Consider the following 25,722-nt stretch of genomic DNA (forward strand, 5'->3'; position numbering starts at 1 on the left):
GAATCCGTTCGCTAAAACTTATTCCCGAATAGATCCCAAAGCCTTGAAGTAGTTATAAGAGCCATTTGAGCAATGTTTATATCTTATTTTTATGGGTTACTCAAGTCTACATTAGTCAAATGAAGACATACTTTAAGAATGTCGAAGGAAGCCATTTCAATTCAATAAAAGAAGCATTTCTTAAGTGCTTTGTGTGGACTCCACAAAGATAAAATGAAACAGTCCCCTACCTTCAATTAGTCTGCTTTCTACACAAGGTTCTAAAAGGTTCAGATCATAAGCTGCACACCTAGCACACAGCAGAGGGCTACTGGGGGTTAACTTTATAGTAAGAAACTACAGCATGATGAAAAATGTTTAAATGCCACTACAGCAGTTTTAAAAACTGGAACAAGACAGAGAACATAAGCCCTGTATTTGCAATAAATGAGTCTGTCTGCTGAGACAAGAAAAAGTGACCTGAAGCTGCAAGAGCTCTCCTATCCTGGGCTTTGTTTGACACTGGGAAGCAGAAGCAAGAGGGGAAATGATGAGAGAAATAAGTATGTGGGCTAAACGGTCTTTCACATTTGGTTCCCAAAAAGCTTTTGGCCAATTACTTTTATTTAGTTATTGTAAGGTCGGGTCCATCACAGACTTCCAAAATTGGAAGAATCTCCTCGTAGGTCACATAATCCAACTCAAATGAAAATGGTAACAAACTAAGTTTGTGATCTACTTTTGCTGGAAATCTTCCCGTATGGGGGAAAAGTCCTCTACCTCCAGAGGTCGGAGCCCTTTCTACTTTGGGGCAGCTCTTATTAGGAAGCATTTCCTGATATCAAGCCAAGTTATCTCTTTGAAACGTCTGCATACCGTTCCTAGTTTGTTCTTTGTGGTCCAAAAGAACAAAGCTTTAGCAGAGATTCCAGGTTGGGAATCTGAGGATCTGGGGTTCAAATCCAGATCTGATACCCACCAGTTGGACAAGTAAATCATTTAACCTCTGGTGGAATCAGTTTCTTTAGCCTGAAAATGTGGGAGTTGGACCAGCTGATCTCAAATAGAGCAGAGAATCTCAGACCTCACTCGATTATTTTATTACCAGTTGAAAAGGTGAGCAAAGAAAGCAAAGGGAAAAGAAGAAAGAGGAAAGAGAGAGAAAGGACTAAGGGATAGATAGCTGAGCTTGACAAGGTGTCAGTCTGGTGTCTCATTACTTGGGCTTCAGAACACTTTGATTATCCTATGAAAACACTCAAAAATTCAATATGCATTAAGCACTCAAAAAGCAAAGGAGCTATAAAGTTTTAAAAATGATAGTCATCAAGAACTTAAAACCTCCTGAGGAGAAGGAGAGGAGCAGCCCAAATACTGTTCCCAGATTGTAAATGTCTTTAATCCTTGCGATTTTGATAGGATAGCACTACAAGGGAATACTTAATTCCAGGGCATGAGCCTTTCAGCTGCAGAAACAATGACTATGATGTTGGATGAAATCAAGTGAAAACTGAGATCTCCTCTTCCAGCTGTTCTGCCCTAAGTAGCCTTCCTATGTACTATGTTGCCAATTGGGCAAACTGGCTTCAGGATCCTGAAGGAATCTTGCCTGTCTTTATCTGTGGTGAGTAGCTTTTTCCATGTGTGATGAGGCCCTGTTCAGACTGACCCAATTTTTATTGTCCTCTATTTAAATTCTCTTTGCTCTAAGAATTCAGCTCAACCAATACTCCCTCTCCACCATGTGCAAGGCACTCTCCGTGCCTTTGTGTGCACGTACAGAGCAGTCTCCCTTCCCCCTTCCCTCCAAAGGACTTTGTGAGCTGGAAGAGTTGTAAAAGTGCTCTGAGCTCCTGAGAAGCATGGAGTACTCTGGACACTTGGTTGGCTGCCCTCTGTTCCTCCTCCTGGAGGTCCTCCACTTGTCTTAGTTACCTATTAAGGTTATCCCTTCTCTCTCTCTCTCTCTCTCTCTCTCTCTCTCTCTCTCTCTCTCTCTCTCTCTCTCTCTCTCTCTCTCTCTCTCTCTCTCTCTCTCTCTCTCTCTCTCTCTCTCTCTCTCTCTCTCTCTCTCTCTCTCTCTCTCTCTCTCTCTCTCTCTCTCTCTCTCTCTCTCTCTCTCTCTCTCTCTCTCTCTCTCTCTCTCTCTCTCTCTCTCTCTCTCTCTCTTCCTCTCTGTCTCTCTCTTTCTCTCTCTCTCTCCCCCCCTAGAGGAAACATGGGGGGGGGGGCTATATACATATATATGTATGTATGTGTGTCTCTCCTCCCCTCCAACAGGAGGAAATGAACCATTGGGGGGATTATATATATTATATTCATCCTTCCTCTTCCCTTCAGCAGGACACATGGGGGGTGAGAAAGCATTAGATACATTAGCTCTATCTTCCTCCCCCTCCAGAAGGAACAAACCATATTGGGGGAGGGGGATTATACATATTATCCGTATTTTCCCCCCTCCCTTTCTGAGAGGAAATAAATTTGTGTGCGGGTGAGGATTATATGTATTGTATTCATCCTTCCTCCTCCCCTCACTAAGGGGCGTGGAGGCCTGGGACGTGGGTTGACCTCGCCCTCGTCCACTGGGGCTACACGGGATTCTTAAGGAGCTCTGCCGGTGAGGGGTCAGTGCTCAGGTAGGGCTCCAGCAGGCGTCTCCGGGGGCCGTCCCCACACACGCGTGATGCAGAGGAAGGAGCACGTCCTGGGCCGAGGTGCTGCCTTGGGCCTCAATTTTCCTATATGCCCAATAGGGAAAAGGGGGCTGCGTGACGCACCGAAAAGGGCCTACGAACATAAGCCGAGCTCAGCTTGGTGCACCTCCGCCCTCCTCCGCAGCGCCCTTCACTTCCCCTCTTCATTCATTTCCAGCCTCTGCCACCCGTCACGCCTGCCCCCAACGACCCCGCTGTGAGCATGCGCACACATAACACCCATTGTTTCCGAGTCCGAAAGGATCTGCAAGCGCAATTTCGCCAGCGGAGGCGGGCGGAGGCGTGGACCTTGGCGTCACCACGTCTTGACGTCTCTCCGGGAGCGCGGTTGCCTGGGTGACCGGGAAAGCCGTTTCCGACCCAGAGGAGCAGAGGTCGAGGTGAGATGCCGGCTTCGCTACTTAGGGCCGAGCCGGGACGTTGCCCTCCCGGGGAGGAGCCATAACTTTGATCTTGAAGGGCCTCAGCAGCTGAGGCCGAGAGCTTGGGGGACTCGCTCCGCGTCCTGCCCAGCTCTCTCTCCCCTCCCCCCAGTCCATCCCCTAGTCCATCTCTCCTCCTCCTCAATCCCTTCCCCCTCCCCTCTCCATTTATCTTTCCTCTTCCTTCCCAAGCCATCCCTTCTCTCTCTCCCCGCTCATCACCTCTCTTCCCTTACTCCTCCATTATTCCTCCCTGTCCCCTGCCATCTCTCACTCCTTATCCCTCCGTCTCTCCTGACTGCCCTTTCCTCCTTCCCCATCCTCCTCCTCTGTCCCCTCTTCCCTTCTCTCTCCTTATCTCTAACTCTCTCCCTCTCCCTTTTCATCCTTCCTTCTTCCCTTTGCCTCCCGAATCTTCCTCTACCTCCTATTTTTCCTCTCTCCAATCTTTCTTTTAATTTATTTTCCTTACCTCACCTTTCATCCTTTCCCATCCTCTTTTCACCTTGCTCCTCCCTCCATCTCCCTTTCTCTCTATTCCTTTCCCCTTCCTTTTCCCCAAGATGACAGAGTGGTTAACACTGGACCAGGAGCATAGAGCCATGAAGACCTGAGTTCAGATTCAGCCTCAGACACTTACTAGTTGTGTGAGGTTGGACAAGTCGTTTTACCCTCTCTTTGCCTCCATTTCCTCAACTTTCCCATAGGGATAACAGTAGCCCATACTTCACATGGTTGTTGTGAGGATTAAATGAGATAAAATCTGTAAAAAGCATTCAGCACAGTCCCGGGCATGTAGTGGGTACTCTATAAATGTTTATCTGCTTCCCTTATTTATCCTTCCCTTTTTCTTCCCTCCTTTTTGGCTTCACCTTCTTTCCCTTACCCTTAGGTTTCCCTTTTTTCCTCTTCTCTCCCCCTTCCCATTCCCAGGTCCTCTCTCACTCTTTCTTCCCCTATCTCTAACCCCCTCTCTTTTCTACTCTATTATCTCTACCCCTTCTTTTCTTTTTGCCCTTCCCTTTCGCCCTTCCCTTTCCTCTTCTTGACTCTCACAGGCTGGTTCTCTGCCAAAAAGGGGCCTGGGGACCCACCTTTGCCTACCCTTGGCACATCCACACTGCGTTCTTGTCAGTGGTCCTTCAGGAAAGGAAAGAGTCAAGATTGTGAAGGTCACACAGTTGCCTCAAGCACCAAAGTGAAAGCCTTACCAACTTCTGGCAGGTCTAGGGACCACATGGAGCACTTGACCCTCCCAGGGCAGACATTTAGGCAGGATTTCTATTATGATCAATTTTCCCTCCTACAGAAGGGCAGAGGGGAATGTGAGTCCATAATAGTCCACTGATGGGTTTAGGAAGAGCATTAGAAGTGAGACAGGCTCTGGAATAAGTTTGTGTGTCTTTCTGTGGGCATCTTCAAGCTTCTCAAGCAGTGGAGGATGCTTGATATGTAGGACAGTTGCCTTAGACAGTACAAGGGACTCTGGGCTCCCTCCATAATTGATAAAGCAGAAACCAACACAAAGATGGGAAATTCTCTGTTGGGCCTTTACTTCAATCTTGCAATCCTTTAATTTGTCTAGTTTGGGGTTCCTTTCCATTTTCCCCTAACAAATGCCCCAAACTGTTCTCTTCAAACTGCCAACCCAACTCTGCTCCCTCTCCCCTGGGTGACCACCATCCAACCTCCCTGAGAAGATGAAGCCTGATGAACTCTCTCATGGGCCTTTCTCATCCTCACTTGTCCTTTTGTTCTATTGGAAGGGTCTATCAGCAAAAAACAAACAAAGCAAAATACCAAAGGAATTAGTTCCTGTCTTTAAGGATCTCAAAGTTTCCTGTGTGTGTGGTGGGAGGTGGGTGGAGAGGTTCTGGTGGCAGAGAATCCCTGCTCTTCCTCTGACCAAGGCCTGGGGTTGCTGTGTCAGTAAAGTCTGCTTACATCTCCTGCCTAACACTTTATTATATACTCTTCCTCTATACACTTGCACATCTTCTCTGCCCTTATTAGTCTGCTTCCCCCTAGATGGACTCTTGTCTGGAAGCTCTTTTCTGCTAAACATATTGAAAAGGCAGTTGTCACTTCTGTCCCTTCTACCCACTTATGTGGAGGGAGCCTTGAGTTCTTGAAGGCTGTGCCAGAAGCATGAGAGCCATGGCAGGTCCTTCCTCTGGGGAGGCAGCATGGTTTGGAGCCAAGAAGAACTAGTTTGAGTCTGAGGTGGCCCTGACTGTGTGACCTCAGACAGATGAATTGATTATCTGAACTAATCATTCCTTATTTGTAAAATGGCCGTGAGGATGCTAGCCTCTAGGATCTGGCTCATGGACTTCTTGTGAGCATCAGATAAGGTGATACTTGCAAAGTTCTCTTTATCTTGAAAGCTCTTTCTCCCCCTACACACACACACACACACACAATCTATATTACCAAGCTGAGAAGATATTCCATAAGGAAGGCCTTGTTCCCTTAGGACTAGCCTAGTTAAATTCAGAGAAGAGGATAATAACAATAACAAAAATTATAATATATAGCACTAAGATTTGCAAAACCCTTTATATCATTGCATTTGACTCTTACAACATCCTTGTAAGGTAGATGCTATTATTATTCCCATTTTACAGATGAGGGAACTGAGACAGACAAGTTGTACTTGACCCAAGACCTCACAATTAGTAAGTATCTGAGTCAGGATTTGAACCCAGGCTTTCCTAATGGCTCTGGTCTGGGCTTTATCCGTTGTGCCAATATTCAGTTTGACCATGAGTTGATGTGTTTTTTTCACCAAAGCAAGTCTGGTACTAAGTTGTAGATGGATTGTATTGGTACCAATCCATATTTGTATTGGGGGTACCTATATATATATATAAGACAACAGATCTCTGAGGAACTGAAGTAAGTAAGCCTTTGTTCCTTTGGCTTTCCGGCCACCTTACAATCTAGTTTTCTCCTTTGGGTATTGCCACCTTAAAGAAATTGTTTTCTTGAAAATATCCAGTGACATCTTCATCTCTAAGCCATTCATTTTTTACTTCTCTGCATCATCTGAACTCTTCTTGCTCATCTTCAAATGTTCTTCCCTTGGCTTCCATTATTCTGGTTTTCTCCCACCGATCCTGAGATCCTGACTGTTCCCTCTCTGTTTCCATCAGTGTTCTTGGTGGGGTTATTGCAATAGCATCAAGAGAGACCTCCTTCTTGCAGAATGATCCCTCTTTCACAAGCCTGAAGCTTTTGGAATTTTCACTGACTCCCTATTGTATCTCACCTGAAGCCCAAAATTCTCTCAATCTCATGTTCTCGCCACAGCCCCCACCTTGTTCTTCTTCAATAAATATACTTTGTTCTCCAACTAAAATGACTACTCTTCCCTTATCATGACGTGAAGATTAACCCCTTTTCCCCCCTTACGATGGCCTACCCATTCACTCCTCAGGGACTTTGTTAATGCTATTCCCTCTACTCGAAGTACTTTCCCCAGCCTTATGATTGTTGAAGTCCCAGCAACTCCTCCAAGTCCAGCTCAAACACTCTCCTCTTTATGAACCTTCTTTAGGCCCTTCAACTGGATTGGAACCCTTCTCCCTTGGAACTTCCATTAGCCTTTATTGTAGGTCCCTTGTGAAACCTATATTCAGGCTTCTATTAGAGTACATTCTTATCCCAACTTTTAGAGTCTAAACTACTTGAAGAAAGAAGTTGCTTCTCATTCTCCTTTGTGTTTCTCCTGAACATTTAAGAGAGCATCTTGAGCTTAGTAGCTGCTTAATATTTATTGCATGAATACATTTCCTTTAGTTGGTGTGTTAGTGCATTGTTTGTAAGCCCACCCTACTTGAATATGAATGGACAGCACCAATAATACCCGCCTGGTCACCATATTTCCATGCTAACAAAAGACTGTTGAAATGTACTCAGCCTGGATATCTCGGTATATCTGGCATATCTGAGATATAAATATGAAATAGCATACCATGCCACAGTCAAGTCTGAAGTCTGAAGTCAATTAAACTTATAAGGAGTTCAAAGGGAGATATCTAGTTAAAAAACCACACTAATGATTCTAAATAATGTATCAACCTCTTGTAGTCAGGAATTCCGAATCCAGTGTCTGATGGACAACAATATGGAAAAAATATTATTAGTATTTGCCTTGTCAATTTTCTGCCCCGACAATGGATTGTTATCCATGGCTTGGAGTGTCATAGTATATAATAGCAGTTTGTTCCGAGATACACAAAGAGAATACGGATAGATTCCGTTGTAGTCTGTGGGGAAGGCTAGCATAGTCTTATTTTTTTCACAATGACCTTGAGTAGTGAGGAAGGATGTTTGTATTAACAAGTGAAATCCTTTCCACACAGTGGCAGTGAACATCTGAATAATATAAAAAGTTCCAAAGTGCTGCTAAGGCAAGAACTATATTTGAATAGTAATTGATCCGTGGAACATGTGCGCCAGGCATTCTGTTCCCTTGGCCTGTGGTAGGAGAGGGAAATACTAAATAAAAAAAAACAACAACAAAAAAAACAATTACAACCACCACCCTCCCCAGTCTTCTTGAGAACATTCTGACCCCATGAAAGAATAATAGAGAATTAAAAACCTTTATTAGGGAGTAATTATCAAGGAACAATCCATTAAAGGAAAATGTTTGCATTAAGAAATTATCTGATCTCCTTTGACAATAAAATATTGGCACAGTCTTTAAAGCATTGATAACAATCCTCTTGCCAACTCTCTGTGTATTTTTTGGCACACATTTTAATGTAAGAAATTGAAATATAAATATTTTGACTTTTACTTTTTCATTAAAAAATGTGCCAGAATAAATTGTCATCTTTATTATCCACCAAGTAAAAATACTATGTTTAATCATTGTTTTACTAGGAATTTTTTCAGAGATTAAGCCTTTGAAAATGAAACAAGTATATGTAGATCTGTTTATGTGTATACACACATACACATAAATGTTTAAGGTTTAAGATTCTGTTCTCTGCTCTCTACTCCTAAGTAAATAGTGGTTAGACATTACTAAAGTAAATACATTTAGATCCCTAATGATGGGATTAGCAGTGTTCTTTTTAAAAACTAGAACCAATGAAAGCACATTGTTTACTTGGCAGAATAGCCAGTAACATGATTTCTCCTGTGATTTAGCATAACTAATTATTGTGAGCAAACCACAATAGTATCTCCTGACTCCAGGTCAATGAAACTTCTGTTGAAATAGTCATTGTAGAGAGACATCTTCAGACACTCTCACAGATTGATATTTGCTGTTAACTTTCTCCTCCACTAAGCTAATTCTGACTATGACTATCAATGGTTTTTAGATTATTTACCTCCTGACTTCTATAAGTGTGTCTTGGGAAAGCATGGACCGACATATTCCTATACATGCATTGCCTGACGAAATTCAAAAGGTATGAGATTTTATTATTCTATCTTGTTTTAGAGATTAGAGGAAATCATTCAGAATTTTTCATCTATCTTCTGTCCAGATTTTTCTGGGGACCTCTGAGCCATGGAGGGGTTTATAGGAATTTAGAAATGACACCCAGTTGTATTTCCTCTCATTTTGCTGTAAATAATCCACGAGTCACATTTTTATCAAGTTATTTTTTACAGTTTTGTAAAAGAGCAGCCCAGATGTGGGTGATTTTGTCACCCCTTTTGCATTCCTAGATTCATGCAGGCTTCCTAAGCAGCCCTAAGTCCACTGGTTCAGCTGCAGGCTAGAACATTATTCTCTGTCTCTTCAGGCTTTAGTGTGCTGGACCATCATACCTGAGTCCAAAAACACAGTTATTCTTCCTATCTTCTCATGGGTTCTTGACTCTCTACTCTCTGTCTAGTTCCATGACCTCTCCCACTGGGGTTGACATCCTGAATGTGCTTACTGAGGCATCAATGCTAACCAAATGCAGACTGAGCCAAAGATTCTGTTCTTGACTCAGGCTCAAATATCAGAATAGGCCAGTTAGACCAAGGCGCTGAATTTGCTTTGCCTCTTTTGTTCAATCGTAAGCCAGGAGCCAAATGGAGGGCTGTGGCTGCTTAGGCATCAGTTTGGGGAGAAGGTATGATTTTGTCAATAGGAAGGAACTGGACAAGACTGAAGAATGAGAATGATTGGAAGGATTTCCAGAAAAGTCTTCCTTTCAGCTTATAAGAGGGCAGGTATGTGTCCAGAGCACAGTACTAGGCACACTGGGAATACAGAGATGTAAGGCAAGAGCCCTACAATAAAAAAAAAAGTTTGTAATTTAGTTATGGGGAAAAACCTAAGCAAAAACGAATGATTCATGGAAGCATATGATTAAGTGGGATCAATGTGTAGGAATTCAGAAGAAGCCAAGAACTCTATGGATTGCTTCCTGAAAGTTATAGAAGTAGAACTGAACTTTGAAAGATGTTCAGGTGGGATTTAGGGAGCCAGAGCAGAAGGAGAGAGAACATTGCAAGGCAATCAAATGGTGTGAATGCAGGCCTCCGGTTGGAAGTAGAGAGATGGATTCCTGTGGGGAAGGAGAATAGGGTTGGGGAATTTGGTTGGGAACTTTTTGAATGCGTGGCTCTAGAATTCTGTCTTTCTGTAATTAGAAAGCAATAAGCTTTAAGTAGGAAATTGTGGAAAATACAGGAATGGCAAAAGGAAAGTTTGGATTATAATAATCAACTCTTAGATAATTCAGTTCCTCTTTGGAAGTAAAAGGCAGGGAAATCCACTTCCACCAGACCCGGCTTTCTCAGGCTCTGTTACTTGTAGGGAGAAGGAAGACCTAAAGATATTTCAAGGTTCCTTTTAGGGTGCCCCTTAGTCAGAGAACTGATCCATGATCCACTAATAGGGCATTTCTTATGCAGTGGCCCATGCCTAACAAGTAGGAGGTTTTATACCTCTTTCCCCTGTTGGACTTTGCCAGCTATCTCTACATCCTGCTAGACTTGTCCAGTTCTGTGATCTCTCCAAGGCTATTGGGTCTCCTGCCTCTCTCTTTCTGTAGAGCTCCTAGTAGAAGCCAATGCAGAGCCCCAGCCCCAGCTCTAGTTGTGGTCAAAATTCAATCCAGTGCCATAAAAGTACAGTGGTCTTATTGTGATCTAATTACACTCTGTTTAGATTTTAGTAGAAATAAACTCAAAATCTCTTAGTAGTATAAGTAAAATTAGAATCCCTTTTCTCTGAAAGAAGTAGCAATTTTAAAATCCTTTGTGAAACAAAAATAACCACAAGAATATTATTTGCTAGCAACAATCAGTAAGCTTCTTCTATATTTTTTAAGGTACATATGTATATGGAATTTTAAGGAAAACTTTGAAAAAAGATGTTCAGTTCATTTTGCAAAGTTGAAACAGGCCTCTTCATTTTAGAATTGATGACAGAATGAGTGTTTGTCATAGGATTCTTGCCCCAGGAGTTCTTTATTAGCCTGGTACACAAAGTAAAATAAAATGTCTCGAGTTGTTTATTTTGCCAAACAGAAGAGGTGGTGTGAGAGCTGGAGAGCAGCCTGTTCTTTTGGGATAACAATCCCTTTCCCTCCCCGTAACAGCTCATTTTGTCCTCTTTCAGTAAAGTAATTTTAGTCCTTTGGAACTTTGAAATTTATTCAGAACAACAGTTTTCTATTTCCAAGCACAGATTGTAACTGCCAGAAGAAATAAACTTAATTTTCCAGGTTGTTCTGGGCCACTGTAGCGAGGGTCAGATTTTGTGTTGAATCAGAAAAAAAGAGGGAAAAGAAAATAAAGACGATCATCAGAAGAACCCTGGCTCGAGTGTCCTGGAAAGGTGTGAGGAGGCTTGGGTTTTTGGTTACACTAAAAGTGTAATAGCAAAAAAGAAGAAAAAAGTAGAAAAGCAAGCTGGTACTTTTAGAAAACTACTCTTTCGTGACAGCTTGCATTTACCTTCTTCACAGTTGGTTTTGTTGGTTTCCATAGACTTCGTTGTTTTGTTTTTTGTTTTTGCCATTCAACTATTTTCCCTTAAAACTTTTTGCTTACTTGTTGCCAAATTATATGTTCAAATGGCACTTATTAGAATGAATGAGGTTTTTAGGCAGTGAATTTTAAATCACTGTTTAACATTGACGGGCCCGCAGCCTTGTTATCTTCATCTTCAGCAAACTCAAGGAGAAGGCTGGGCGAAGTTTTTGTTTCTTCAGGACTGGGCTGATATCTCTGAGCTTTAGAATGAGGAGGCATCAGCAGTGTTGGCTCTGATGGGACCTCCCAGAGTGTGTAGCAGATGGCCTGAATCTTGGATTTACTACAGACTAGCTACATGATCTTGGGCAATTCCCTTTACCTTACTTCATCCATTAAATGGGGAGTTTGGACTGTTTGATCACTAAAAGCCCTGTCACGTGACCCTTCTTTGAGTCTTCTTCATCCTCAAAATGGATAATAAGAATGGAAATGCTTTACTTTAAATCCCCTTACACTGAGACATTTAAGCCTCCTTATACAATGATATGAGCCAGAGATTGTTATTTCAGGCAAGGCAGCTTAGAAAAGTTAAATAATTGACCCTACTGTCAGAGGGAGGATTTGAATCTAAGTCCTGGCTCTGCTCTAGCATTCTTTCTCCTCCTGTTTGGTAGCCTGAACAATGGCTAGGGCTTTTTTTTTTCTTTCTAATATCTATAATTTTATAATCTCATAGGTTTCTTGAATCCAAATGGTTGAGTGGAGGGTTTCATTCTGGAGTGTGTTTGGCCTTGTTACCTAACAGTGGAAAGAACAGAACTGGACCCTTATAGAATTGGAGGGGGCCTTAGGTAGCATCTAGCCCCACCACCTGATTCTGTAGATGGATCAGAGAAAGGTCAAGGGATTTGTTTGCACTTACAGCTAGTTAGCTGCAGAGGCAGGATTAGAATCTGTGTCCAGACTCTCTGGTCCACTGCTCTTTTTGCTGTGACTGGTGATATCTTCCCCCAACCGTGGAGAAGGAACTATCCCCTGGGAGGCAGAGAACTACACTTTGGGGGGTTGAGGAGCTTGGCATGGAGTGTGAAGGGAAAGAGGAATCTATACTGTAGAAGGCATCTCCATGTTGCTTAGGTGACTTCTGGTATTAAAGCAAGTGGTTGGATTATATCCACTTTGACTAATAGAGGAATTACTTAATGTCTGTGGGTCAATACTTTTGAAGCTTATTGCTTTCTAATTACAGAAAGTAACTATCTCATCATTTACCTAGAAACAGTTCCTTATAACATTTGCTCAGTAATCTTTTAAAATAGGGTTATACAGAACCACCCACGATGGTGGGGTTTTTCTTTAAGTAGCTGTTTATTTGACTTGCCTTTCTCGGTTTTCACTTGGAAAAAACTGGGTCATATTACCTAAGAGGAGCTTGGGTGGCCATTGTCGAACCCACCTAGGGATTCCCGAGGTTTTTGCTGCCTTCCAGGAGAACTAGCACCACTTTAGAGAGCTTGTAGTTGCCCAGATTCTTGAGGAGGTTCATGAAGGCTAATAGGTCAGGCTGCTTAATTCAATGTCCTAACATTGGAAGCCCAGATATTATGTTTACTTAAACTGATAAAGCCTACTTTCTGGGTGTGCTTAGAAAAAGATGGCCATTCATACCACTTACTCTAGATGAGGATAATCTCACACTTTGCCATGGATCCTCCTCTCTCTTTCTCTGTCTCTCTCTGTCTCTCTCTGTCTCTCTCTGTCTCTGTCTCTCTCTCTCTCTCTCTCTCTCTCTCTCTCTCTCTCTCTCTCTCTCTCGCACAAGCTCTTAACCTTTTTGTGTTACAGGCTTCTGTTTTGTAGACGGATGAAGCCTATGGAGTAATGTTTCTCAGAAGAATGTTCTTAAATGCACAAAATAAAAATACATAAAATTTCAAAGGAAATAATTTCTGTTGAAATATAAATATGTGCTCCAAATCACTAAAAAAAAGAGAAATTAAAATTAAAACAATCCTGAGGTTTGAGTTTTATACTCTACAAATTAGAAAAGATGAAAAAAATAGGGATAATGAATGTTGAAAGAACTATAGGGAGATAGGCATACTAGCACATTGTTGGTGGAGCTGTGAATCAATACAACCATTCTGGCAAGCAAACTTGAATTAAAAAAATAAAGGGACTAATGTAATGTACATCCTTTGAACCAGAAACTTCATTATCAGACTTATAACCCAGGGAAGCAATCAATAAGAAGTAATCCTGCATGCTCAAAGTATTTATGGTAGCATTTTTTATAGTAGCAAAGAAGTAGGAACAAAGGTAATACCCCTTTACAAACAGTGAAAGGAATTTATGGTTAAAGGTTATGGTACATGAATATAATGAAATAACTGTGCTAGAAGAAATGATGAATACAGAAAAGCATGGAAAGAGTTTTATGAACTGATACAGAAAAAAGTCAGCAGAGTCAAGAAAATAATGTATACAGAGTAGCTACAATGACGTGAATAAAAACAACTCCCCCCAAGAGCCAAAGTAAATGTTACAGAGTTATAAAAATTGAATGAAGAGATGTGAGAGTTCTCTCAACCCACCTAGAATCATAAGCATTGCATATTGCTCATATTTTCACACTTTTCAATGTATCTATCACTTTTGTGTCTTTAAAAATGTTATTTGGTATGTGGGATGGCTCTTGGGGAGAAGGGAAGTTCAGTGATGCAAAATGCATTAATAAAAAGCTTATTTTTTTTAAAAGAGAAACAATTACCAAAATATGTCAAGAACCAAGTTTATAGGACCTAGCATAAGAACCCTGATACAATGAAATCAATAAGAAATTTGTGGTTATATAATAAATGATTGTATAAACCCCTTTGCCAGTCTGGTGAAGTTTGTAAGCCACTTCTTAGAATAATATTTTAATATAAAATAAATAGGATTGTGAAGATGACTTATTTTATGAAAAATAGTAGTAGTAGTCTCTTGGTAACTGAGGATGACGATTGTCTTTGTGCGTTTTTGTGCACAAAGACACTTGTGCGTGAAGATTTAAGTGGAAAAGTTGATGCACAGAGATAGACCCATTCTCTCTCGGCGTTGGAAGCCTGGGTCCATTGGCACGAAAAGTCGATACATCTGAAGATTTCCTCAGCTGCATTGGATGGCCGTGTTGTCTTTTGTGCTCCAACATGCCCTAAGCACTCCACAGTGCCTTGCTGCATTGCCATCTCAGCCGTTGAACCTTCTTGTTGGTTTCTTCCGCCTGTTCTGCCAAAACATAGGTAACATATGAATAATAGGTATTAAGAAAAAGCAAATCCTGGACTCCAGTTACAGAGAACTTGCTGATTTGTAAGGTCACAGAGATGAAGTCACAAATCCCTTTCCTAGTTTTCTTCCCCTTCCTACAAGAAATACACTTAAGCCAAAGAGGTGATATCTCTTAATATTGTAATCCAAAGTAGTTCCAGAGAAAAGTCTGTTCCCCCAGGTTTCTATTATAAATGCAAATGTATCCATTTTTCATACTTTCACATTGGGGATTCAGAAATCAAGAGTGACCCTGGGCACAAAAACCGACATTGTGATAGGAAATACAGGGCTAGATATTTCATTTGAGAGAGGTCTGTGAATGGATTTTTTTCAAGATTATTTAATTAATTAATTTACAATATTTTCCCATGGTTACAAGAATCATGTTCTTTCCCTCCCCTCCTCCAGTAGCTGACACACAATTCCACTGGGTTTTACATTTGTAATTGATCAAGACCAATTTCCATATTATTGATATTTACACTAGGGGGATCATTTAGAGTCTACATCCCCAATCATATCCCCATCAACCCATGTGATCAGGCAGTTGTTTTTCTTCTCTGTTTCTGCTCCCACAGTTCTTCCTCTGGATGTAGATAGGGTTATTTCTCCTAAGTCCCTCAGAATTATCCTGGATCATTGCAGTGCTGCTGGTAGAGAAGTCCATTACATTTGATTGTACCACAGTGTATCCGTCTCTATGTACAATGTTTTCCTGGTTCTGCTTCTTTCACTCTGCATCAATTTCTGGAGGTCGTTCCAGTTGTGAATAGATGTTTTATGGGTGAGGAGAGTGTGCATTGTAGCTTCCTACTATTGTGACTCTATGGATTAACTGGCATGGGTCAACTGTGTGGTAACCTCTCATTTCTGCAAACTTTGAGTACTGAAAAATGCTCAAGAATGAGCTCCTCTGGAGCAGCTACATGGCTCAGTGGATTGAGAGTCAGACCTAGAGATGGGAGGTGCTAGGTTCAAATCTGGCCTCAGATACTTCCCAGCTGTGTGACCCTGGACAAGCCACTTAACTCCCATTGCCTTAGCCCTTACCACTCTTCTGTCTTGGAACCAATATACAGTATTGATTCTAAGATGGAAGATGAGGGTTTTTAAAAAATTAGCTCCTCTCGTGGCTTAGCCTTCAAAGGATGACTAGAATTCCAATAGAGCAGGTCCATGATGGATTTTGAAATCAAATCATTTCAGTATTATTGATGAAGAATTGATCACTCTTATGGACTTCCTGTCATCTACTATCTTCTCAAATATAGCCCGTTAAAGAATACAGATCATCCTGAAAAGATTAATATATGAAGCTGCAGCCAGAAGTCCTTCCCTGCTCAGCATTAATTAGTTGATTAGATGCATTTCTTCCCCGAATGCTAGGTGAGAACAGGTGCTTTTTGAGGGAGTGGGTGGGAGAAGGAGAAATAAATAGTACAGGGCTTGGGGCACAGTGGCCTTAGGATTCCAGCAACCCGGGTGAGGACACTGGGTGCCTGGAATGATTTGGATCAGAAGTGAGAGAGCATCAAAGATAGCTTTCACTTGCTTCTAGTGTTGCTGGGAATTGGATCCGAAAAAGAGGCATCATGGTTTTCATATGTCACACAGCACAGACAAAGTATTAAAACAGCCTATCTGGGAGTTTATTTTTAAACAGCTCACTTATTGGGTGTCCTGCCTATTTCAAAGGGTGTCACAGAAAACAAAAACAAGCAGTGCATTGAGCTCCTCTTGTCACACATGACTGCGGGTGGCTGGGCTCATAGACTATGGAGATGTGCTAACAGCTGCTGGTGTGAGAGTGACACCAGAAATAGGTTTCCAAAGACTCCCCAAAGCTTGACTTCCCAACTTACCTCACTGGATCTGGATAAAGTAATGGCAGAGTACCTTGTCTTTTCTGTCTCACAAAAGCATCCTGAGTTTACCAGCTTGCAAGATGCCTATTGAGGGATTTAGAAAGCATGACAATCTTCATATATTTTGTTTGTGTTTTTCCTGACAGAAAATTATGCAAAGTATGTGGTGTTGGAACCTGCCATATATTTATTTAGCATCAAGGGTTTGCTATCCCTGAGAAATTCAGGGTAGACTTGGAATGGGCTTGAACTTGGATAGGAAAGTCACAGCCTCGCAGATGGGCCTCAGTTTCTTTATCTGCCAAATGAAAATTAGATTACATTAGATCTCAGTGGTTCCTTCTGGCTCAGGGGGACTAGCATCTCTGGTGGGAGGGCTTACCAAGCCCTTTTCAGAGCTGCCCATCCACTTTTGGTATTTACCTGTCATTCAGCTCTCACTTATGGCTCCAAGAAAGCTATGGAGTGCCTAAAGCTGGGTCAGACATAGACGTCACCAAGGTCATCCACTACATCCTGGGCCATCACCAGTGGTCTGGACATTTGCCTTGCCACTGGATTTGGAAGACTCTGGAAGAGAGAGTGAAGCTGATGACTTTGTGCAACTCTGCCTCACTTAAATCCAATTTACTCCCAAGGGAAGATATCATCCCGTGATGTTATTGGGCCTCTTTGAAAAATGATGGCCAGTGACTCTAATCCTATGATTCTAAGACAAGCAGCTCCCTACTTTGATTATTCTGTAATCATCTTCTTCACATATTCCTTTGGTCATATTCAAGAACCTTCCTTCATTTGAACTCAACAAACTTTTTTTTTTACTTTTTTTTAAAAATATATTTTATTTGATCATTTCCAAGCATTATTCGTTAAAGACATAGATCATTTTCTTTTCCTCCCCCCCACCCCCCATAGCCGACACGTAAGTCCACTGGGCATTAGATGTTTTCTTGATTTGAACCCATTGCTTTGTTGATAGTATTTGCATTAGAGTGTTCATTTAGAGTCTATCCTCTGTCATGTCCCCTCAACCTCTGTATTCAGGCAGTTGCTTTTTCTCGGTGTTTCCACTCCCATAGTTTATCCTTTGCTTATGAATGGTGTTTTTTTTCTCCTGGATCCCTGCAAGTTGTTCAGGGACATTACACCGCCACTAATGGAGAAGTCCATTATGTTCGATTATACCACAGTGTATTAGTCTCTGTGTACAATGTTCTCCTGGTTCTGCTCCTCTCGCTCTGCATCACTTCCTGGAGGTTGTTCCAGTCTCCATGGAACTTCTCCACTTTATTATTCCTTTTAGCACAATAGTATTCCATCACCAACATATACCATAGTTTGTTCAGCCATTCCCCAATTGAGGGGCATCCCCTCGTTTTCCAGTTTTGGGCCACCACAAAGAGCGCAGCTATGAATATTTTTGTACAAGTCTTTGTGTCCATTATCTCTTTGGGGTACAGACCCAGCAGTGCTATGGCTGGGTCAAAGGGTAGATATTCTTTTGTCGCCCTTTGGGCATAGTTCCAAATTGCCCTCCAGAATGGTTGGATCAATTCACAACTCCACCAGCAATGAATTAATGTCCCTACATTGCCACATCCCCTCCAGCATTCATTACTTTCCTTTGCTGTCATGTTAGCCAATCTGCTAGGTGTGAGGTGATACCTCAGAGTTGTTTTGATTTGCATCTCTCTGATTATAAGAGATGTAGAACACTTCTTCATGTGCTTGTTAATAGTTTTGATTTCTTTATCTGAGAACTGCCTATCCATTTCCCTTGCCCATTTATCAATTGGAGAATGGCTTGATTTTTTGTACAATTGATTTAGCTCATTATAAATATGAGTAATTAAACCTTTGTCAGAGGTTTCTATGAAGATTTTTTCCCAATTTGTTGTTTCCCTTCTGATTTTGGTTACATTGGTTTTGTTTGTACAAAAGCTTTTTAGTTTGATGTAGTCAAAATTATTTATTTTACATTTTGTGATTCTTTCTATATCTTGCTTGGTTTTAAAGCCTTTCCCCTCCCAAAGGTCTGACATGTATACTATTCTGTGTTTACCCAATTTACTTATGGTTTCCTTCTTTATGTTTAAGTCACTCACCCATTTTGAATTTATCTTGGTGTAGGGTGTGAGGTGTTGATCTATTCCTAGTCTCTCCCACACTGTCTTCCAATTTTCCCAGCAGTTTTTATCGAATAGTGGATTTTTGTCCCAAAAGCTGGGATCTAACTCAACAAACTTTTAAAAGCTTCTATTATGAACAGCCACTCTGTTGGGATGCTAAGGGAGACAGATGCAAAGTCAAATGAGACTTCCAAGGAGTTCACATGCTAATAGGGAGCTAATGTTCAAAACTGCCAAGTATAGACAAAGTATAGAGAATATAAGTGGAAGGTAATCTCAGAGGGCAAGCATTGGCAGCTGGAAGAGGGGAGCATATAGGGAAAGAATGTGAAAGACCTCCTTCAGAAAGGGGAATTTGAGCTTATTCTAGAGGGCAATCAAGGAAGCCAAGATGCCAAGGTGAGGAGGAAGAGGGTTCTAGGCCTGGGGAGGATCAACCAGTCAGGAGATGGAGTCTTGTGAAGGGCGGGAAGGTCAGTACACCTAGATTAGGCTGAGGGTGGGGTAGGGCAGTAGAGTGCAAAGGAGCCCTTTGGTATATATACCAAAGTATATATATATACATATATATATATACTTTTTGTGTCTCCCAATTGGTATGTAAGTTCTTTGGAAGTAGAGGTTATTCTATTCTTTGTACTCTGATCCCCAGAGTATAGCATGATGCCTGGTCTGTGTTGTTCAGTCATATCTGACTCTTCATGATCCCATTTGGAGTTTTCTTGGCAAAGATACTGGAGTGGTTTTCTCATTTGCTTCTCCAGATCTTTTACAGATAAGGAAACTGAAGCAAACAGCTAGTAAGTGTCTGAGGCCAGATTTTTTTAAAACCCTCACCTTCTGTCTTAGAATCAATACTAAGTATTGGTTTCAAGGCAGAAGAGTGGTAAGGGCTAGGCAATGGGGGTCAAGTGACTTGCCAAGGGTCCCACAGCTAGGAAGTATCTGAGACCAGATTTGAACCCAGGACCTCCCATCTCTTAAGTCTGGCTCTCAATTCACCGAACCACCCAGTTGCCCCCTAAGGCCAGAATTTAACTCAAGAAGCTGAGTCTTCCTAACTTCAGGCTCAGCACTCCATTCATTGTGTCACCTAGCTGCCTGGAGAGTTTTCTAGAAAAAAAATTTTTTTTTGAGATGAGTAGTATGTTTCATTAATTCTCTGGAATTGTGGTTTGCCATTTTGCTATTCAAATGCCCTAATTCTGTCAAAGTTGTTTGTCTTTACCATATTGTCATCATATAAATTGTTCTCCTGATTTTGTTCACTTCCCTCTACATCAGTTCACTTAAATTTTACCAGGTTTCTCTGAAACTATTCCTGTCATCATTTCTTATAACACAATCATGCTCCAGTAAATCAATCAATCAATATTTATTAAGTACCTTGTCTACTATATGCCATGTACTGTGCCAAGCACTGGGGATACAATCTGTGTAGAATCAGACAATTCCTGCCCTCATGGAGCTTACACTCTAATGGGGGAAGGACAATATCCCAAAAGAATCAGAAAAGGAGGAGAGGGAAGTACGTGGTGTAGAGTTGTTGGAGAATTCCAAAGAAATCCTCAAGCTGCATAGCTGGTGGGAAATGGGGAGAGGACTATGCTGAACTCTCTCTTTAAGAAATAGAGGCCCTGGAGCTCATGGCCCTGCCCTTCAGTCATAGAGCCCAATCAAAGGGGCAGAACTTATTGAGGAAGTGAATAGTATAAGCAAAATTCAATCTTGTAGGATAGTGAGATTTCCCAATGATGAGTTTCCTGGGGAAGGAAAATATGCTGGAGGGGTCCAAAGAAGTCCCAAAGTAATAGAGATAGCACATTTACAGACCAAAATTTGGTTAGCCATTGCCCAGTGATAGGCACTTTCTTTGCCACCATAAAAAATTTTTAAAAATCTGCCAATATGTTTATACATGCTTAGTGTTTGTTTTGCTTAGGAAATATCCCTCCCCAAGCCCTTTATGCCCTCTGATTCCCTCTTCTCCTTTCTTTTATTTCACTGCTAAATGATATGTTATTTCGGTACCCAAAATTGTATGTATGTGTGGGTATTCTTCCCTCCTTTGACCGATTCATATGAAAATGAGGTTCAAGTGTCAGTGTGTCCCCCCCATCGCCTGACCCTGTTCCCTCCTTACTGACATTTGAACTTCATTCTCATTTTGTTCTCTAGTTCTAAGAGAATTTGGGCAATGTTTTTTTTTTGACCTTTTGAAATACGATGTCTAGGCTTGGAGTTTTTCATTTTGTTTTTGTTTATGACTTGCAGGTAATCTAAAGAAATTCTTAAGTTTTTCTCTTCAGTTTTATTTTCCAGCTCAATTTGTTTTTGCTATAAGATATCTTACATTTTCTTCCTTTTTCCCTGCTACTTGACTTTGTTTTAATATTTCTTGTTGTTTCATAGAGTCATTGGCTTTTAATTGGCCCATTCTCTTTTTCAGGGTGTTTCTTATTTGGGCAAGCTTTTATACCTCTTGTGTCAAACGGTTATTCCCTTTCAAACTTGTTCTTCTATAACTTATTTCATTCCCAAATTATTCCTCTAATTCTCATTTCAGTGTTTAACATGACCCTATCACATAGTAGGTACTTAATAAAGATTTATTAATTGATAAAAATTAAACTTTTGAAAATACTCTTGCTTTATCTCTTTCAAGAATTCTCATTGAATCAGCATTCATATGCCACACACAAAAAGTGATGTTTTTCTTTGAGGCTTTGCTTGTAGATGTTTTGGAGTTATGGTCTTCTGGATATGTTTCATGAACATCCCTGGCATCATAATAGCTTCTTATGGTGTTATTCTTTTTTAGCTTGTTTGTTTGCTCTTCCAGGCTATTTCCTAACTTAAGACTTGATTTCAGAGCTAGACTCTGCATGCTTCTGGAGGGAGGATCTGGAGTGGTCCTTCCTTAGATATTGAATGTTGTGTTATTAAATTATCTCAAGAACAGTGCATGTTGGTGACCTGCAAGCTTTCAGTGGTCTGAGCTAGGGCAAGGTCTGATGGCTTCCCTCTCCTCCTGTCTAAGCTTGCTCACAACCCTCTTTTTTTTTTGCAATTAAGGTGTAGTTAATTATAGGGAGGAAAACATAAGAAAATAGAATGGAGGGAAATATATAATTAATGATCATAACTGTGAATGGGATGAACCTACCCATAAAATGGAAGAGGATGGTTGAAAGAATTAGAAATTAAAATCCAACAAAATGTTGTTTACAAAAAACACACTTGAAACAGAAAAACTTATAGGATTAAAATAAGGAGTTAGAGCAATATCTGTTAAGCTTCAATGGAAGTGAAAAAGGCAAGGTAGCAATTATTATCTCAGATAAGCAAAGGAAAAAACTGACTTCATTAAAAGAGATAAACAAAGCAACTACATCATGCTGAGAGGCACTGCCAATAAAGGTACAGTGAAGGTTAGATCAATACATAACATATATACACTAAATATCTTTGTATCTAAAAACTGGGTGGAATTTTAAAGGGACAACTTTTCTTATACATGTTAAGGTTATATTCTTTCATGACCATGTTGGATCCTGATTATATATTTTCTGGGGGAATCAGATCCCAAGTTTTGCAGTCCTACTGTCATTCATGTACCTCTGGTCACTGTGGACTTTGTAAGTTGTTAACACTTGGTTTTCTGGATTTTTCTAATGACCTAGATAAAGGGAAATGTACATTGCTTTATATCTATAATATCTGCAAAGATTTGGCAAGGTAAGTTACCTTTATTTACTCTAGATTGAGAAATTTTGATCTTGGATCTCAGCATATACTTATCTTCATCCAAGAAGTACTTGATGCTTCTGGTGGTTGTAGATAACCTTATTAAGGCTATACATTTACTCCTCTATGATGCTGTCTCATTTCCATTCATGTAAATGTCTTATTTTTGCAAGGAACTTTCTGCTTCTATGGACTCCTTGGTTAAACACTCTTACTTCAGCCAGGGCTTATACTTCATGGCCTCATATTGGCAAGCTCTCTTCAAGGCCTTTGGAGTAAATATTGTTAAAGCTAAATTAAACTCTGGTCCTTAATTTCCATAGTTTATTAATATTTACTTAAATAAGAGAAGGCAGACAGATATAGAGAAAAGCCTATTTCTAACTAGCCATGTGAGTGTTTTTCCACATGACTTTCTCAGCCACCTTCCTTTCACCATGCACCCAAGTGAATAGAGACCCCCTGGAATTCCCTCTTTTATTCCTTCTCTTTTACCCCAGATCAATAACCTGATCTTTTCTGGGTCAAGTGCCTGGATCACTGTCCCATGACCCACACTGGAAAACAGGGACGCAGGTCAGACCTAAATGTGTGATCCTGGGAAGGGATTTCTTTCATAATCTGAACTTCTCATCCTGATTCTTCTTGCAAACAAGGAGGCACAAATGTAATAAACCAGAATGCTCAAACTGTATCTCGTGGTTTATTCTTACCATCAAGATAGGTGACCTCCCCAGATATAGTAGAGCTTATTTACAGCAGGATTGTCTATGATTCCATTCTGTAAATGCCTGTATACATGAATTATAGGTTTCAGTCAATTCCACAAACATGTAATGAGTACTTGTTATGTGAGCAGAATGAGTAATTTACCTACCCTTGCTATTTTGGTATTATTTATTAGCCATAAACCAACCTTCAAACAACATGGTCTACCAGGTGAAATAGGCTTTTGCCAACCATCTTCAGGGATGGAGGACAGTCAAATTTTTGTAGGTGGGTGGCCTGTTACGGTGGTCTAACTTTATTTTTTTTCAGTTTTTTTTCCATTTGAATTACTTTATTTAGTCAATTTAGAACATTATTCCTTGGTTACAATAATCACATTATTTCCCTCCCTCCCCTACACCCCTTCCCACAGCCCACGCACAATTTCATTGGGTATTACTTGTGTCCTTGATCAGAACCTATTTCCATGTTGTTGTTGTTTGCACTAGGATGTTCATTTAGTCTACATCCCCAACCATACCCTTCAAACCATGTATTCAAGCAGTTATTTTCCTTCTGTGTTTTTACTCCCACATTGATTCCTCTGAATGTGGATAGTGGCTTTTCTCATAGATTCCTCCAAGTTGTTCTGGATCACTGCATTGACACTAATGGAGAAGTTCATTATATTAGATTGTACCACAGTGTATCAGTCTCTGTGTACAATGTTCTTTTGGTTCTGCTCCTCTCACTCTGCATCAATTCCTGGAGCTTGTTCCAGTTCCCATGGAATTCTTCCTCTACCTTATTATTCCTTTTTGCACAGTAGCATTCCATCACCAACATATACCACAATGTGTTCAGCTATTCCCCAATTGAGGGGCATCCCCTCATTTTCCAATTTTTTGCCACCACAAAGAGTGCAGCTATGAATATTCTTGTACAAGTCTTTTTCCTTATGATCTCTTTGGGGTACAAACCCAGCAGTGCTATGGCTGGATCAAAGGGCAGACAGTCTTTCACCACCCTTTGGGCATAGTTCCAAATTGCCCTCCAGAATGGTTGGATCAATTCACAACTCCATCAGCAATGTATTAATGTCCCAATTTTGCCACACCCCCTCCAGCATTTATGACTTTCCTTTGCTATCATGTTAGCCAATCTGCTAGTTGTGAGGTGATACATCAGAGTTGTTTTAATTTGCATTTCTCTGATTATAAGATATTTAGAACACTTTTTCATGTGCTTTTTAATAGTTTTGATTTCTTTAACTGAAAATTGCCTATTCATGTCCCTTGCCCATTTATCAATTGGAGAATGGCTTGATTTTTTTGTACAATTGGTTTAGCTCTTTAGAAATTTGAGTAATTAGACCTTTGTCAGAGGTTTTTGCAATGAAGATTGTTCCTCAATTTGTTGCTTCCCTTCTAAACCAAAATTAGTTTTGTTTCTACAAAAACTTTTTAATTTGATGTAATCAAAATTATTGATTTTATATTTTGTGATTTTTTTCTAGCTCTTGATTGGTTTTAAAGTCTTTCCTTTCCCATAGATCTGACAAATATACTATTCTGTGTTTGCCTAATGTGTTCCCTCTTTATATTCAGGTAGTTCACCTATTCTGAGTTTATCTTGGTATAGGGTGTGAGATATTGATCCAGACCTAATCTCTCCCATACTGTCTTCCAATTTTCCCAGCAGTTTTTTTTTTATCAAAAAGTGGATTTTGGTCCCCAAAACTGGGATTTTTGGGCTTATCATAGACTCTCTTGATGAGATCATTTACCCCAAGTCTATTCCACTGATCCTCCTTTCTGTCCCTTAGCCAGTACCAAATTGTTTTGATGACCACTGCTTTATAGTATAGTTTGAGATCTGCATGTCCTCCTTCCTTTGCATTTTTTTCCCATGATTTCCCTGGATATCCTTGATCTTTTGTTCTTCCAAATGAACTTTATTATGTTTTTTTCTAATTCAGTAAAAAAGTTTTTTTGATAGTTCAATGGGTATGACATTAAATAAGTAAATTAATTTGGGTAGGATTGTCATTTTTTTTTTATGTTAGCTCGTCCCACCCATGAAGCAATCAATGTTTTTCCAATTGTTTAGATCTAGTTTTAATTGTGTGGAGAGTGTTTTGTAGTTGTATTCATATAGTTCCTGTGTTTGTCTCAGCAGATAGATTCCTAAGTATTTTATATTGTCTAGGGTGATTTTAAATGGAATTTCTAATTCTTGCCACTGAAATGGGTTGGAGATATATAGAAATGCTGATGACTTATGCGGGTTTATTTTGTATCCTGCAACTTTGCTAAAGTTGTTGATTATTTTGACTAGCTTTTTGGTTGATTCTCTAGGATTCTTTAAGTAGACCATCATATCATCTGCAAGGAGTGACAGCTTGGTCTCCTCATTGCCAATTTTAATACCTTCAATTACTTTTTCTTCTCTAACTGCTACTGCTAGTGTTTCTAGTTAAATGTTAAATAATAGAGGTGATAATGGGCATCCTTGTTTAACTCCTGATCTTAGTGGGAAGGCTTCTAGTTTATCACCATTGCAGATGATGTTTGTTGATGGTTTTAGATATATACCGTTTATTATTTTTAGGAAAGGGCCTTCTATTCCTATACTTTCTAGTGTTTTCAGTAGGAATGGGTGTTGTATTTTATCAAAGGCTTTTTTCTGCATCTATTGAGATAATCATGTGAATTTTGTCAGTTTGCTTGTTAATATGGTCAATTATGTGGATGGTTTTCCTAATATTAACCTATCCTCACATTCCTGGTATGAATCCTACCTGGTCATAGTGAATAACCCTTGTAATGACTTGCTGGAGTCGTTTTGCTAGTATCCTATTTAAGATTTTTGCATCTATGTTCATTAAGGAGATTGGTCTGTG

General features: G+C 40.3%; 1 protein-coding gene across 1 annotated transcript in view; it reads left to right on the plus strand.

The window, feature by feature from the left end:
* The first annotated feature begins 2,660 nt into the window (after positions 1-2,660).
* Positions 2,661-25,722, plus strand: part of LEKR1 (leucine, glutamate and lysine rich 1) — a 177,982-nt gene continuing 154,920 nt past the window's right edge. The window contains exons 1-2 of the mRNA XM_016425307.2: positions 2,661-3,073; positions 8,455-8,544. Coding sequence (XP_016280793.1) covers positions 8,497-8,544 — 48 coding nt within the window. The 5' untranslated portion in view covers positions 2,661-3,073; positions 8,455-8,496. The remainder of the gene's footprint in view (positions 3,074-8,454; positions 8,545-25,722) is intronic.

Source organism: Monodelphis domestica, chromosome 8 (genome assembly GCF_027887165.1).
Source record: "Monodelphis domestica isolate mMonDom1 chromosome 8, mMonDom1.pri, whole genome shotgun sequence".
NCBI classification, from domain to species: Eukaryota; Metazoa; Chordata; class Mammalia; order Didelphimorphia; family Didelphidae; genus Monodelphis; species Monodelphis domestica.